At 42.7% G+C, this 12,244-nt stretch overlaps 1 protein-coding gene across 3 annotated transcripts in view; it reads left to right on the top strand.

Moving 5' to 3' along the window:
* FNDC3B (fibronectin type III domain containing 3B) overlaps positions 1-12,244 on the top strand; it is a 298,646-nt gene that overhangs the window by 246,872 nt on the left and 39,530 nt on the right. For all 3 annotated transcript variants that reach the window (XM_083613137.1, XM_083613138.1, XM_083613139.1), the window contains exons 14-19: positions 464-550; positions 3,021-3,159; positions 3,987-4,058; positions 4,815-4,933; positions 7,124-7,229; positions 10,831-11,006. In XM_083613137.1, the coding sequence (XP_083469263.1) occupies positions 464-550; positions 3,021-3,159; positions 3,987-4,058; positions 4,815-4,933; positions 7,124-7,229; positions 10,831-11,006 (699 nt within the window). The remainder of the gene's footprint in view (positions 1-463; positions 551-3,020; positions 3,160-3,986; positions 4,059-4,814; positions 4,934-7,123; positions 7,230-10,830; positions 11,007-12,244) is intronic.

Here is a 12,244-nt window from a genome sequence, read left to right as displayed (position 1 = left end):
CCAACCCGAACACTGAGGTCCAGCACCGAGGGCCTTCTGGTGGTTCCCTTGCTGCGAGAAGCAAAGTTACAGGGAACCAGGCAGAGGGCCTTCTTGGTAGTGGCACCCGCCCTGTGGAACGCCCTCACACCAGATGTCAAAGAGAAAAATAACTACCAAACTTTTAGAAGACATCTGAAGGCAGCCCTGTTTAGGGAAACTTTTAATGTTTAATAGGTTTTTGTATTTTATTAATGTTGGATGCTGCCCAGAATGGCTGGGGAAACCCAGCCAGATGAGCGGGGTATATTATTATTATTATTATTATTATTATTATTATTATTAGGCACATTCTGCGAAAGAGAAGAGCATCTCTCTTCATGGGGCAACAGTGCCTTGTTGCTTAGTGATGTAATGAGGTTGACACTGTTCCTTAATTGACTCTGTAGTTCCTGTTTAACTTATGTCCTCCTTTACGCCTTAGGATAGTGTGTTTCACCCAAAGTACACTGGAGAAGACCGAACATGTACTGTGAAAAATCTTAAAAGAAGCACACAATATAAATTCAGGGTAGGTGCCCTGTCTCTGTCTCCGTGTCTCTCTCTCTCTCTCTCTCTCTCTCTCTCTCTCTCTCTCCCTCTCTCCCTCTCTCCTTTTTCAATCCCCCCCCCTTGACCCCAATTTTCTATTGCAGGACTTAACTCTTCATATTGTGATGTTATATTTACATGGTTCATATTAGATGTTTGGAGAAATGGGATTATTGGGTTAAAAGATGGGGCATTCTGGGGGAGTTCGCCTGCCCCCTGCTGTCTGCTCCAGCTCCAGCTGATGGCCTCCCCACTCTGTTAGATCCTGTTGCTTCAGGATTAAGATCGCAGCCCATTTTGTTTTCATTAGAAATGTATCTTCGATTTCTTTTGCTCGCACTCTGAAATCTTGTTATGCTCTCTTGTTACTGAAACAGCAATGAAAATATTTTGGAAGAGGGGGTGGAAGCAAAAGTCTGGAATTGCTGTCGGGGGGGGGGGAGGGTTTCCAAAAGGCCTGGATCTGTTTTTTGCATTTTTGTGAAGAAGGGCGGAAAAGGCTCAACAATTTTGGGGTCTTCCTAAAAAAAGGCTTGGGTTTTTACTTTTTGAAATATGGCAACCCTGCCGCACTACCAAGACTTCAATGCATGGAGCAGGTGGGAAACGGCTAGCAATTTAATAAACAAAAATCAGTTTTAAAATGGTTAGAAGGAAAGGCCATATTGAATATTTTTTGCTTTGCTATCCTAACATGTCCAAACCAAAAGAGCATTTAAACAAAAACTTTTATGTCTTTCACTCAAGTTATCATTGACGTTGAGTTCCTACCAGTTAATTAAAAAATTGGGTGAATTATTTTAAAACTTTCATTCCTATTTAATTTACATCTGCTTGCTGCTCCTCATCGTGCTTGGAGTTTGCACCAACAAAAATAAATAAATCTGGATTTAATTTTAGTTGTAATTTTAGTATCTGGCCACTAGGTGATGCCCTGACTTTGTTTTTTGAGAGTTTATACTTTATGTACACAATTCTTATGTTGATTTGAAATATTTTTGTGTGTACAGAAATAGTTACTTAGCAATATGAAAGCAGCTCCATTGTTGAAATTCAGTGTCAGCTCTTACACAGTGGCTCAAAGAAGTAGCAATTAAAATGCCGAGAAATATTCAAAATGGAAAACGTATCTCCTATTGATAACTATTTTAAGTGTCTTGTTTTCAGGTGGGAGGCAGACAGTTTTTGCGGGAATTGAAAGCACTTTTTAAAATGGGAGACTGCTTCACTTTCACCTCTAGCAAACAAAATTTCATCGGAAATTGCAGTAAGAGAAATTAAGTGACTCAGAAATAAATATGACTAATTTCATTCAGACTTGATTCCAGTGAGTGTTCTGTTTGCTTCAGTGGGTTGTATTCAACTCACTGACATTCTGAGTGGACCCACTGAAATTAATGGACCATAAGTGGAGTAAGAGCCATTGTTTTTAATGGTTCTACTCTGAGTAGGACTAACATTTGATACAGCCCCAGTACAAATAACTTAGGGTGGTTTGCGCCCAACATCTTTCAGATCCTGGTATGGGAGATGCTTGCCAAGACTGTGTGGGGAAGCCGAGCCAGGTGGGTGGGGTATAAATAATAATAATAATAATAATAATAATAATAATAATAATAATAATAATAATTTTAAAAAAAGAAAAACAAAAAACAATACATAACACTGTAAACACACTTTCCAAAATGAATACTAATAAAAAAGATAAGAAAGAATAGAAGATATAAAGAAAAAAGAAAAGAAAAAATACTTTTCATAACCTGAATTATTACCAAATTCTTCCTTCAAATACTGCAATATATAAATCTTAGTTAAAATATTATAAAAGACTTCCACCGCATTCACCACACTTCTCTTAGTTGTCTTACTCACCTTTACATCTGTTCTTCAATCATTTCCCTTCCTTAGATTCTTTCATAATCAATCAAATCTTTATGTTCTCTGTATTCTTCACAAGGTTAGTCTAGGCACAGCCAAATTTTCGTATTTGAGCCCTGCTTGTATAAATGATCATTTAAACATTTCCATTGTTTCTGAATTAAAATTTTTGACTTATGCCTAATTAAATCCGTCACTTTTGCTAACTCCAGGTACTCGCAAAGTTTACTTAACCATCCCCCCTTTGTTGGGATATAATTTCCTTTCCAGTGAGTGGCTACCAACATTCTCGCTGCCGTTGTTGCATACAGAAATATGTTAATTTTATTAGTAGTAGTAGTTGGGTGGCCTCTGAGACTCTAAAATCCATCCGTAGACTAGTCGGCTAGGTTGTACTTGAGTAGACCCACTGAGACGAATGAGGTTCATTGATTTCAGTGGGTTTTGCTTTGAGCAAAACTTAGCTGAGGTGCCACCGATATTTTATTTTCTCAGGTGATTTCTTTCGGGTCTGTTGCACAAGGCAGCTTATAATTTGGAATACAGAGATAACCACGTCCGTTTTGTTGCAGCTCATTGCCTCCAACGTAGAAGGGAAGAGCAGTCCCAGCGACGTCTTGGTCTGTACAACAAGCCCTGACCGGCCGGGGCCTCCCACCAAACCCGCCGTGAAAGGGCCAATCACATCTCAAGGCTTCAGCGTCAAATGGGGTAAGGTGCCTCTTGCGTAATACTGGGCTGTCGTCGTCTTACATCCTTAAATTGTGGAATCAGGAGCTGCCTGGTTGGGAGTGGAAAGAATAAACAATTGCACATATATATCCTTGATTCCCATCAAGTCAGCATCAGCTGAGAATAAGCCAGTGCAACTGGGAGTTCCTACAGTTGCTCAGCTGCTGCTGCTGCTGCTGCTGCTGCTGCTGCTGCTGCTGCTGCTGCTGCTGTTGTTGTTGTTGTTGTTTAGTCATTTAGTTGTGTCCAACTCTTCGTGACCCCATGGACCAGAGCACGTCAGGCACTCCTGTCTTTCACTGCCTCCCGCAGTTTGGTCAATTTCATGTTTGTATCTTCGAGAACACTGTCCAACCATCTTGTCCTCTGTCATCCCCTTCTCCTTGTGCCCTCAATCTTTCCCAACATCAGGGTCTTTTCCAGGGAGTCTTCTCTTCTCATGAGGTGGCCAAAGTACTGGAGCCTCAGCTTCACGATCTGTCCTTCCAATGAGCACTCAGGGCTGATTTCCTTAAGAATAGATAGGTTAGATCTTCTTGCAGTCCATGGGACTCTCAAGAGTCTCCTCCAGGACCATAATTCAAAAGCATCAACTCTTCTCAGCTGCAGCAACCCATAACTTGCTGGGTTCATTCCAGTGTCTTTGGCTGCTGGGTGGTATTTAAGATGGGATCTGGTGGGTGATCTTTGCACTGTACAGAGGGGATCCAACATGTCAAAAAGAATAGATTCTGAATCTACTAGTCACCTGTGCCTGCCCTCTTTCTGTAGCTTCTGTAACAAGATTTTTTTTTCTTCTTTAATAGACCCTCCTCAGGATAATGGTGGTTCAGAAATCCTAAATTACCTGTTAGAAATTTCAGAAGGAAGCTCTGAAGGTAAGTTGAACTATTGCAAGAAAACATCATTGAATGTCAACAGAATGCCAACAGTGTTATAATAATTATCCAAAGGAGGTTGTATATCAAATATTTTTAGATTGCATCAAACGATTTCATTTGGGTTATCGCCCAAACAGGATTTTTTTATTGTGGATTTATTTTCCATTGCCTAAGGAGCAGGACGTATGAGATGTGTTGTTGCTGTTGATATCATTTTTATTTATTATATTTTTATATTTAATTTGTTTCTGAAGTGAACAGCGAATGGCATTTTTTTTCTGATTTAACTTAGTGGTTTCTCACTGTATATTGCTAATTGGATACCTGGCAAATTAACTTTAAAAAACCAAACAAACCATAGTTAAGACGTTTTAAATTGTGTGTATTATTTTTTCATATAATGCCAAGTTAATTTTTAAAAGAGAATAACCCTGTATTTAAACCTTCGGGTTTTTGTTCTGCCTGTCACAAAACTTGGAATGGAGGCTTTTGTACAAGGCAGATACAAAGCCAGCAAAGCAAAATGACCACCTGTACCTTTTTAATGGAGAACCACTTTAAGGAAGCCTTTTCAGCAGGTAAATGAGCCTTGTTCGGGTTTTTTTTTGTTTAAATCTATAGGCCACTTCTCCCCATAAAGCAACCGTTTCTATTAATTACTGGAAGGCCTGCGGCTTAATGAAATCTAAATAGTACCTTAGCCCTATAGTAGTTGTTTATCAGTTACCTGAGCGAGCCCAATTAACCTTTCAGCAAATCAATGGGAAGTGGCTTACAGAGGATCGGCTACAGAATGTCCGTGTACTTACTTGAAACCAGGGACTTTGTATAAGCTCCGGGCATGCTGTATTAGCACTGGTGGACACAGTCAGGTAAGTATGGCTTAACAGTGAAAAGTCCCTCTCCTCCCAGCGCTGCTGCCATTCACCTAAAAGCTTTCCTTGAGTTCTTAATTATGGGGAAGTGGGGGGGGGGTTCTCTTTTATTTCGCCCCATCTCACCCACCCGCTACATACCTGTTCTAAGCACTGGTTGAGATATCAGGCTAGTGCTTTGTATATTTTCATTCAAGGTTGGGAAGGTGCCTGGCAAGTTAGGAGAGCGCAGATCAGTCTTTATTTATATGTGCGCACAAAATATGTGTGTGTGTGGTTGCATCTTCTTAATGCGCCATTGTGACTTCAAGACCTAAGGCTATCAAGGGATTCCCCACACAGCTTGCAGATGTGTGCATTCTCCATTTCATTTGCAATTCATGTGACGTTACTGTCAAACAACACCAGTCTCTATGCTTTTGCCCTGTAGATTCAGGTTTACCCGATAGGGAAATCATCTTTTTAGCTGGGGAAGCTAATAAACTCCACTTAGGGCCGCAGACTATTGGTTTCAGTGGCCTGAGGTGAGTGGATCGGTCGTCTTTTCCATGCCACTCAATCCCTTCGTTTTTATTTTTCCTGGCTGTGCTCATGTAACTATTTTTGAGTGCATCATCCAGCGGTTCTCAAACTCTTTTCTCTGGGACACACTTTCAGAATAAAATTTTGCTCGCGCCATGCGGATTTTTTATTGATAAAGAAATGCATTGGAAAACAAAAAGAAATAACTCCTAGCAGGGCTTGATTTTTAACATAGAACACAACTTCTTTATAATATGGCAATGTGACAGCCAGAAAGTATAAAACTATTGTTTTTAAATTATACTGCACCAAAATATTTAAAGGTTTCTTTAATTGTCCTTGAATCTTGCCATCCTTTCCTGCTACACCAATGTATATAGCCTTATACTTTGCCTTTTGATCTGTCAGATTTGCACAAAACCCGAAAACTGCAAAAGTGTGTATCGTCGTACCTTGGTTCTCAAACAGAATGCGTTCCAGGAGTCCATTTGACTCCTAGAACTGTTAAAAAATCAAGCACGGCTTCCAACTGGATGCACAAGCGTACTGCAGCCAATCAGAAGCCATGCAGGACGTTCGACTTCTGAAAATTATTTGAAAACCAGAACACACACTTCCAGGTTTCGATTGTTCGGGAGCTGATTTGTTCAGGAGCCACGGCGTTTGAGACCCAAAGTACGACTGCACTGAGAATCTGTAGTTGCCTGACTACTTTTGTGTGCATCCTGGGTGGGGAAAGGGGTTTTCCTAAAGAAAAAAGGGCAGGTATCCGCAGGCAATCAAATTAGCGAAGCCCTGTTCGTGGATTCGCTCCATGTGAGGAACCATTGTACAGAGTGGTAGAACTGAGCTGTTCTCGCTTGCCCCCGTCCCTTCCAGATTCACTCACCTGCCCACCTGTTGAGGAGGAACACCTGGAAAGAGCAGCTTTCTCTGAATGCGGTGCTCCACATCACTGGGAAAGCCCGTGCACATTTTTTAAAAATTACAGTGGTACCTTGGTTCTCGAACTTAATCCGTTCCAGAAGGCCATTCGACTCCCGAAACCATTCGAAAACCAAGGCACAGCTTCTGTTTAGCTGCAGGAGCTTCCTGCTTAAGCAGAAGCCGTGCCGGATGTTCGGCTTCCAAAAAACGTTTGAAAACTGGAACACTTCCAGATTTTTGATGTTCAGGAGCTGATTTGTTTGACAACTAAGCCGTTCTGGTGTGACATCGGGAATGCACCATGCATACCTCACTAGCACCCTTAAATCAAAGATCTCTCCAAACTCTTTCTATTATGTCCTGGAATGTAGCTGGACTCTCATGTAAACTAAGCCGTTCGAGGACCAAGGTACCACTGTATTTATTTATTTGGATTTATAATTCTGCCTTTCTTCCGTTGTGGAACCCAAGGCAGCTTTGCTTGTGCTGCCCCAGGTGCTCACTCATCCAGGCACTGATGAGATTCAGACCTGCTTAGCTTCAGGAAGGGGATGGCCCTCATGGGCTTTTGGGCTCTGTGCCACATGTAGAAGGCTCCCCCACCCACCCCATGGATATGTCCATGCACACAAGCACCATAGATGCATGGCAGGCTGGTATCCACCCCCTCTCCCTCCACTGTGTGAAGTGACTGCCCAGATGGGGCTTCAATCTAACTCCCATTGCTTCTTTTTCCAGTGTTCCGAAAGTTTACTTGTCCGTACACTAAGCGTGGCTCCGGGCCAGTGTCAGCCACCCAGAGTACTTGGCAAACCAAAGCATAAGGAAGTGCAGCTGCAATGGGGTAAGCTGGAAAGAGGAGCTTGCTTTCGTAATTGGTTTTCTCCTGTTCCAACAGTACAGTTTCGTTTTGTTTCCGTTTGTTAAAAAGGTACCTGCAACTACAGTAAATAAAAGTCCATCTAGCTCAGTATTGTCGACTCTACCGGCAGCACCTCTTTGGGCTTTTATACTGCAGCTTTTTCCCAGCCGGAGGTGGCAAGCGGAGGGTGGGGGATATAATAATATATAAAGGTAAAGGGACCCCTGACTGTTAAGTCCAGTCATGGATGACTCTGGGGTTGCGGTGCTCATCTTACTTTACTGGCTGAGGGAGCCGGCGTTTGTCCGCAGACAGTTTTTCCGGGTCATGTGGCCAGCATGACTAAGCCGCTTCTGGTGAACCAGAGCAGCGCACGGAAACGCCATGTACCTTCCCGCCGGAGTGGTACCTATTTATCTACTTGCACTTTGACGTGCTTTCGAACTGCTAGGTTGGCAGGAGCAGGGACCGAGCAATGGGAGCTCACCCCGTCACGGGGATTCAAACCGCTGACCATCTGATCGGCAAGCCATAGGCTCTGTGGTTTAGACCACAGCGCCACCCGCATCTCTCATAATAATCTATAGGATTACTATGTTGTAAATAATTAGTGTTAGATGTCTAAAGGGTTTCCATAGGAAATTGAGATTTTAGTACAGTGGTACCTCGGGTTACATACGGTTCAGGTTACATATGCTTCGGGTTACAGACTCCGCTAACTCAGAAATATTACCTCAGGTTAAGAACTTTGCTTCAGGATGAGAACAGAAATTGTGCTCCGGCGCGACAGCGGCAGCGGGAGGCCCCATTAGCTAAAGTGGTGCTTCAGGTTAAGAACAGTTTCAGGTTAAGAACGGACCTCCGGAACGAATTAAGTACAGTGGTACCTCAGGTTAAGTAATTAATTTATTCCGGAAAAGCATAAAAAAGCATTAAAAAATAAATAAAAATGATATGTTATATCAAGCAGCAATGGGGGAAGTAAGGACGCATCTTGGACAAAGAGTGGGAAGTCAACTTTTTTGGGGGGGGTTATTAAATTTGATGTAATTTAGCATTGATTTGTTTAAAAATTAGAAAACTAATAAATATTATTTGGCCCAAAAAAAACGTCACACACCAACTTAATACAGCTTCTGGAGGATGCCCTTCTTTACCCTGAGGCTTTTGGCACTATTATTTTAGGACCCACCTTATTTTTATGGTTGTAAGTTGTTTTAAACCATTTTCCTTGTTGTGTTTTACTGTTGTGACGTGACCTGGGACCTTAGGGTGAAGGACGGGCGATGAATAAATGTTAAGAATATAGTAATTATTATAATGTCTTTTTTTTAAAAAAAAATATTTTATTAAGGGTTTTCTTGTTTTACAGTGTAAGTTTAATGCCTCGTGTATTTTTTCCCATGTAACATTTTTACAAATCCATTTCATTTGTTGAGGCATTAGGGGGAGAAGAAAAAAAAAGGGGGTGGAGGGAGGGGAGATGGATGGGGGTGGGGTCGGGTAGCGGTGTTTCTATTATGCTTAATGTATGTAGAGTTTGGTGTCGGCGTGCTTGTGTTGTTCACTTGTGTTCCTTTGGTGGTGAGAGAGGTTGGGGTTGGCCTAGGGTGTGATTGTTTGTTTGTGATTGGCTGTGGTGATCTTTGTTTTCGTGTGTGAGTGGGGTGGGTGGGTCTTTTGGATCAGGTTAGCCATATTGATTTGTATGCTGTTAGTGGATTATTGTCGTTGTCCTGTTGGGCTGTGTATGTGATAAAGGGGAGCCATACCGGGGTGAAGGTGTCTTCTTCTGTTTGTCCCCGTGTCAGTTTCAGTTTATTAGCTAATTTTTCTAGTAGGGCTGTCTCCCATACTATTTGGTACCATTGGTCCATGCTTACTCCTGACAGGTCTCTCCAGTGTCTGGTTATGGTGTTTCTGGCTGCTGAAAGTAGGTGGGTTATGAGTTCTTTGTGGTGTAAATGGGCATTATTGTCTTGGAAGATGTTTAGTAGGGCCAATTCTGGGGTGAAGTCTAATACTTGCTTAGTTGTTTTACATACTTCTTGTATGGCTGTTGTCCAGAATAGTTGGATTTTGGGACATTCCCACCACATGCGGATGTATGTGCCTGTGGAGGTGCACCCTCTCCAGCATTTTGGTGAGGTTCCTGGGTGTATTAGCGCTAGTTTCCCTGGTGTTAGGTACCACCTGTAGGTGAGTTTCAGTGTGAGTTCTTTTCTTTTCGTTGATATGGATTTAAAGGGGGGTTTAGACCACATTCTGGTCCATTGAGTGGGGTTAATCTCATAACCTATGTCATTCTCCCATTGTTTTTTGATTGCCTCTAGGGGATTTGCGGGATTTTGGAGTAGTATTTTGTATATTGCGGATACCGTCCCTTTACCGTTTCCCTTTGTTGTTAGGAGGAGGTTTTCAAAGGTTGTCAGGGGCCTAGTTGCTGCTGATTTTACTGTTGGGTTGTTTAAGAGGGCATGTCGTTTTGTTGTGTTAACCAGGGCATTTGGGTGTCTTCTAGTTTGTCTTGTATTTCTTGTGTTGACAAGGGTTTGTTATTTTTATAAAAGTCTATTAGGCGATATAAGCCTTTGGTTCGCCAGGTTTTTATCTGGAGGTTTTGTGCTGCATGGTGGAATAATGGGTGGTACGCCAGGGGGATTAGTGGGGATGGGGTTGGGGATAGTTTGCCTATTTGTGTTTTCCATGCTTTGAGCATAGTCTGTGTGTACCTGTTAAGTGTTGTGGGAATTTTCTTTAGTTTGTTTGGGAGGAGTGGGTATGTTGTGGTGCAGGTATTTTCAATTGTGTCCCTCTCTAGGTGTACCCATTGTTTTGTCTCATCTTCTAGTATATATGGGATTATATGGCGTATTTGGTTGGCAATGTAATATGCTTCTATGTTGGGGATTCCCCATCCTTCTGAGGTGGGGAGGTGCAGGTATTTGGGGCTTATTCTTGGTTTTTTATGTGAGAAGATGAAAGAGTGTAGTTTTCTCTGCCAACTGCGGAGTTGGGTTGAGGGGATCCAGATTGGGAGGGTTTGGAATAGGTAGGTTAGTTTTGGGAGTGTGATCATTTTGATCATGGCTATTTTGTCTGAGAGAGTGAAATTCATGTTATTCCATCTCTTTAGGTCTTTGTTAATTTGTCGCCACAGGGGCTTGTAGTTGTGGAGGTACAATTTATTGAGGTTTCTGGTTATTTGTACCCCTAGGTCTCTGAACTTGGTGTGGCAGAGTTTTATTTTGGTGACCTTCGTGAGTTCTTTTTGGGTGTGAGGAGGGGTGTTGAAGCACATAGCTTCTGACTTTGTAAAATTTACCTGTAGGCCCGACACCATTGCAAATGTGTTGAGTTCTCTGATTAGGGAGGTTGCTGTGCTTATGGGGTCTGGTGTTGTGACCATTAGGTCATCTGCAAAGAGCCCTAATTTATAGGTTCTGCCTTTTATTTCCACTCCCTTGATGTCTGTGGCTGCTCGGATGCGGATTGCTAAGGGTTCCAGAGCCAGGATAAATAAGAAGGGAGACAGTGGGCATCCTTGTTTCGTACTTATAATGTCTTTTTTATTATTATTCAGACGCTCCTCCTGTGTCGGACAGCAGTTGTCACATCTCGGCATACAGTGTAGAAATGACTGGCCCCGAAGAGGCGACATCGGAGGTGTATCACGGTCTGGGTCTCGAGTGCACAGTCGGCGATCTCCTGCCTGGGACAACCTATCACTTCAGAGTGAGGGCCCTGAATGACGGAGGGGTAAGCCTAGGCATTAGAGTGGGTCCTTGGGGAAACCATTGGGTTGAAATTGCAGCTCTGATCAGCAGCTTGTGACAATATTCCTATTTAATAATAATAATAATAATAATAATAATAATAATAATAATAATAATTTATTATTTATACCCTGCCCATCTGGCTGGGGTTCCCCACTCTGGGCGGCTTCCAACAGAACACTAAAATACAATAACCTATTCAATATTAAAAGCTTCCCTAAACAGGGCTGCCTTCAGATGTCTTCTAAAAGTTTGGGAGTTATTTTTCTCTTTGACATCTGGTGGGAGGGCGTTCCACAGGGCAGGTGCCACTACCGAGAAGGCCCTCTGCCTGGTTCCCTGTAATTTGGCTTCTTGCAGCGAGGGAACCGCCAGAAGGCCCTCAGTGCTGGAGTTCAGTGTCCGCGCAGAACGATGGAGGTGGAAATGCTCCTTCAGGTATACGCTGCATGGCCTATCTTCAAGGAGCTGAATGTGTTCCCTCCCTTTTCATTCTTACAACAATATTTCTATTTATTTATTACATTGCATGGCCTATCTTCAAGGAGCTTAATGTGCCCTTACCTTTTTTATCCTTACAGCAACACTGAGTGAGGTAGGTCAGGCTGAGAGGTACTCACCAGTCCAAGGTCTCTGACCTAGACCCTGCAGTAATCATCTGAGGCACTTCTTTGTGTGCCTCTTCCACCAGAGGTCTGGAGGGTGTGAACAACACAAGAATGGGCCTTTTCTGCAGTGGCTCCCTGTTTGTGGAAGACTCACCCCAGGGAGATTTGCCTAACATCTGCATTAGACATCTTTAGGCACCAGGCGAAAGTTTAAACAGATGGTATGGATATGACCCATGTCTCCCTGGTCCTTTTCCTCAGTGTTCGAATGTAGGGTTGTACACCACAAAGCCATACTCAAGAGAAGGCTTATTGGCATCAATAGTCAAGGCCAGTTTCAGTGGGCCTACCCTGAGTGTGACTTAGTTGAGTACAACCCGTAATATCTTACATACCAGGCTACAAGCTAGTTTCTTTCCTTAGCCATAGGCTAGGCTTCTGGGATTTGACACTGAATGTTCAAGAGCATTATATCTGTGGAGAAGGAGGGTTCATGAGAGATGGGGGACTTAACTTTGGCCAGGAGGGGAAGAAATCCTCTTATTGGGCCAAGAGGTTGTTTGCTGCACGGATATGGCTTTTGAAGTGTGGGGAGGAAAATAAAGAGAAACGT

Source organism: Podarcis filfolensis (assembly GCF_964270895.1).
Source record: "Podarcis filfolensis genome assembly, chromosome: 5".
Taxonomy (NCBI): domain Eukaryota; kingdom Metazoa; phylum Chordata; class Lepidosauria; order Squamata; family Lacertidae; genus Podarcis; species Podarcis filfolensis.
Note: the sequence above shows the minus strand (reverse complement) of the source record. Positions and strands in the feature narration are given on the sequence as shown.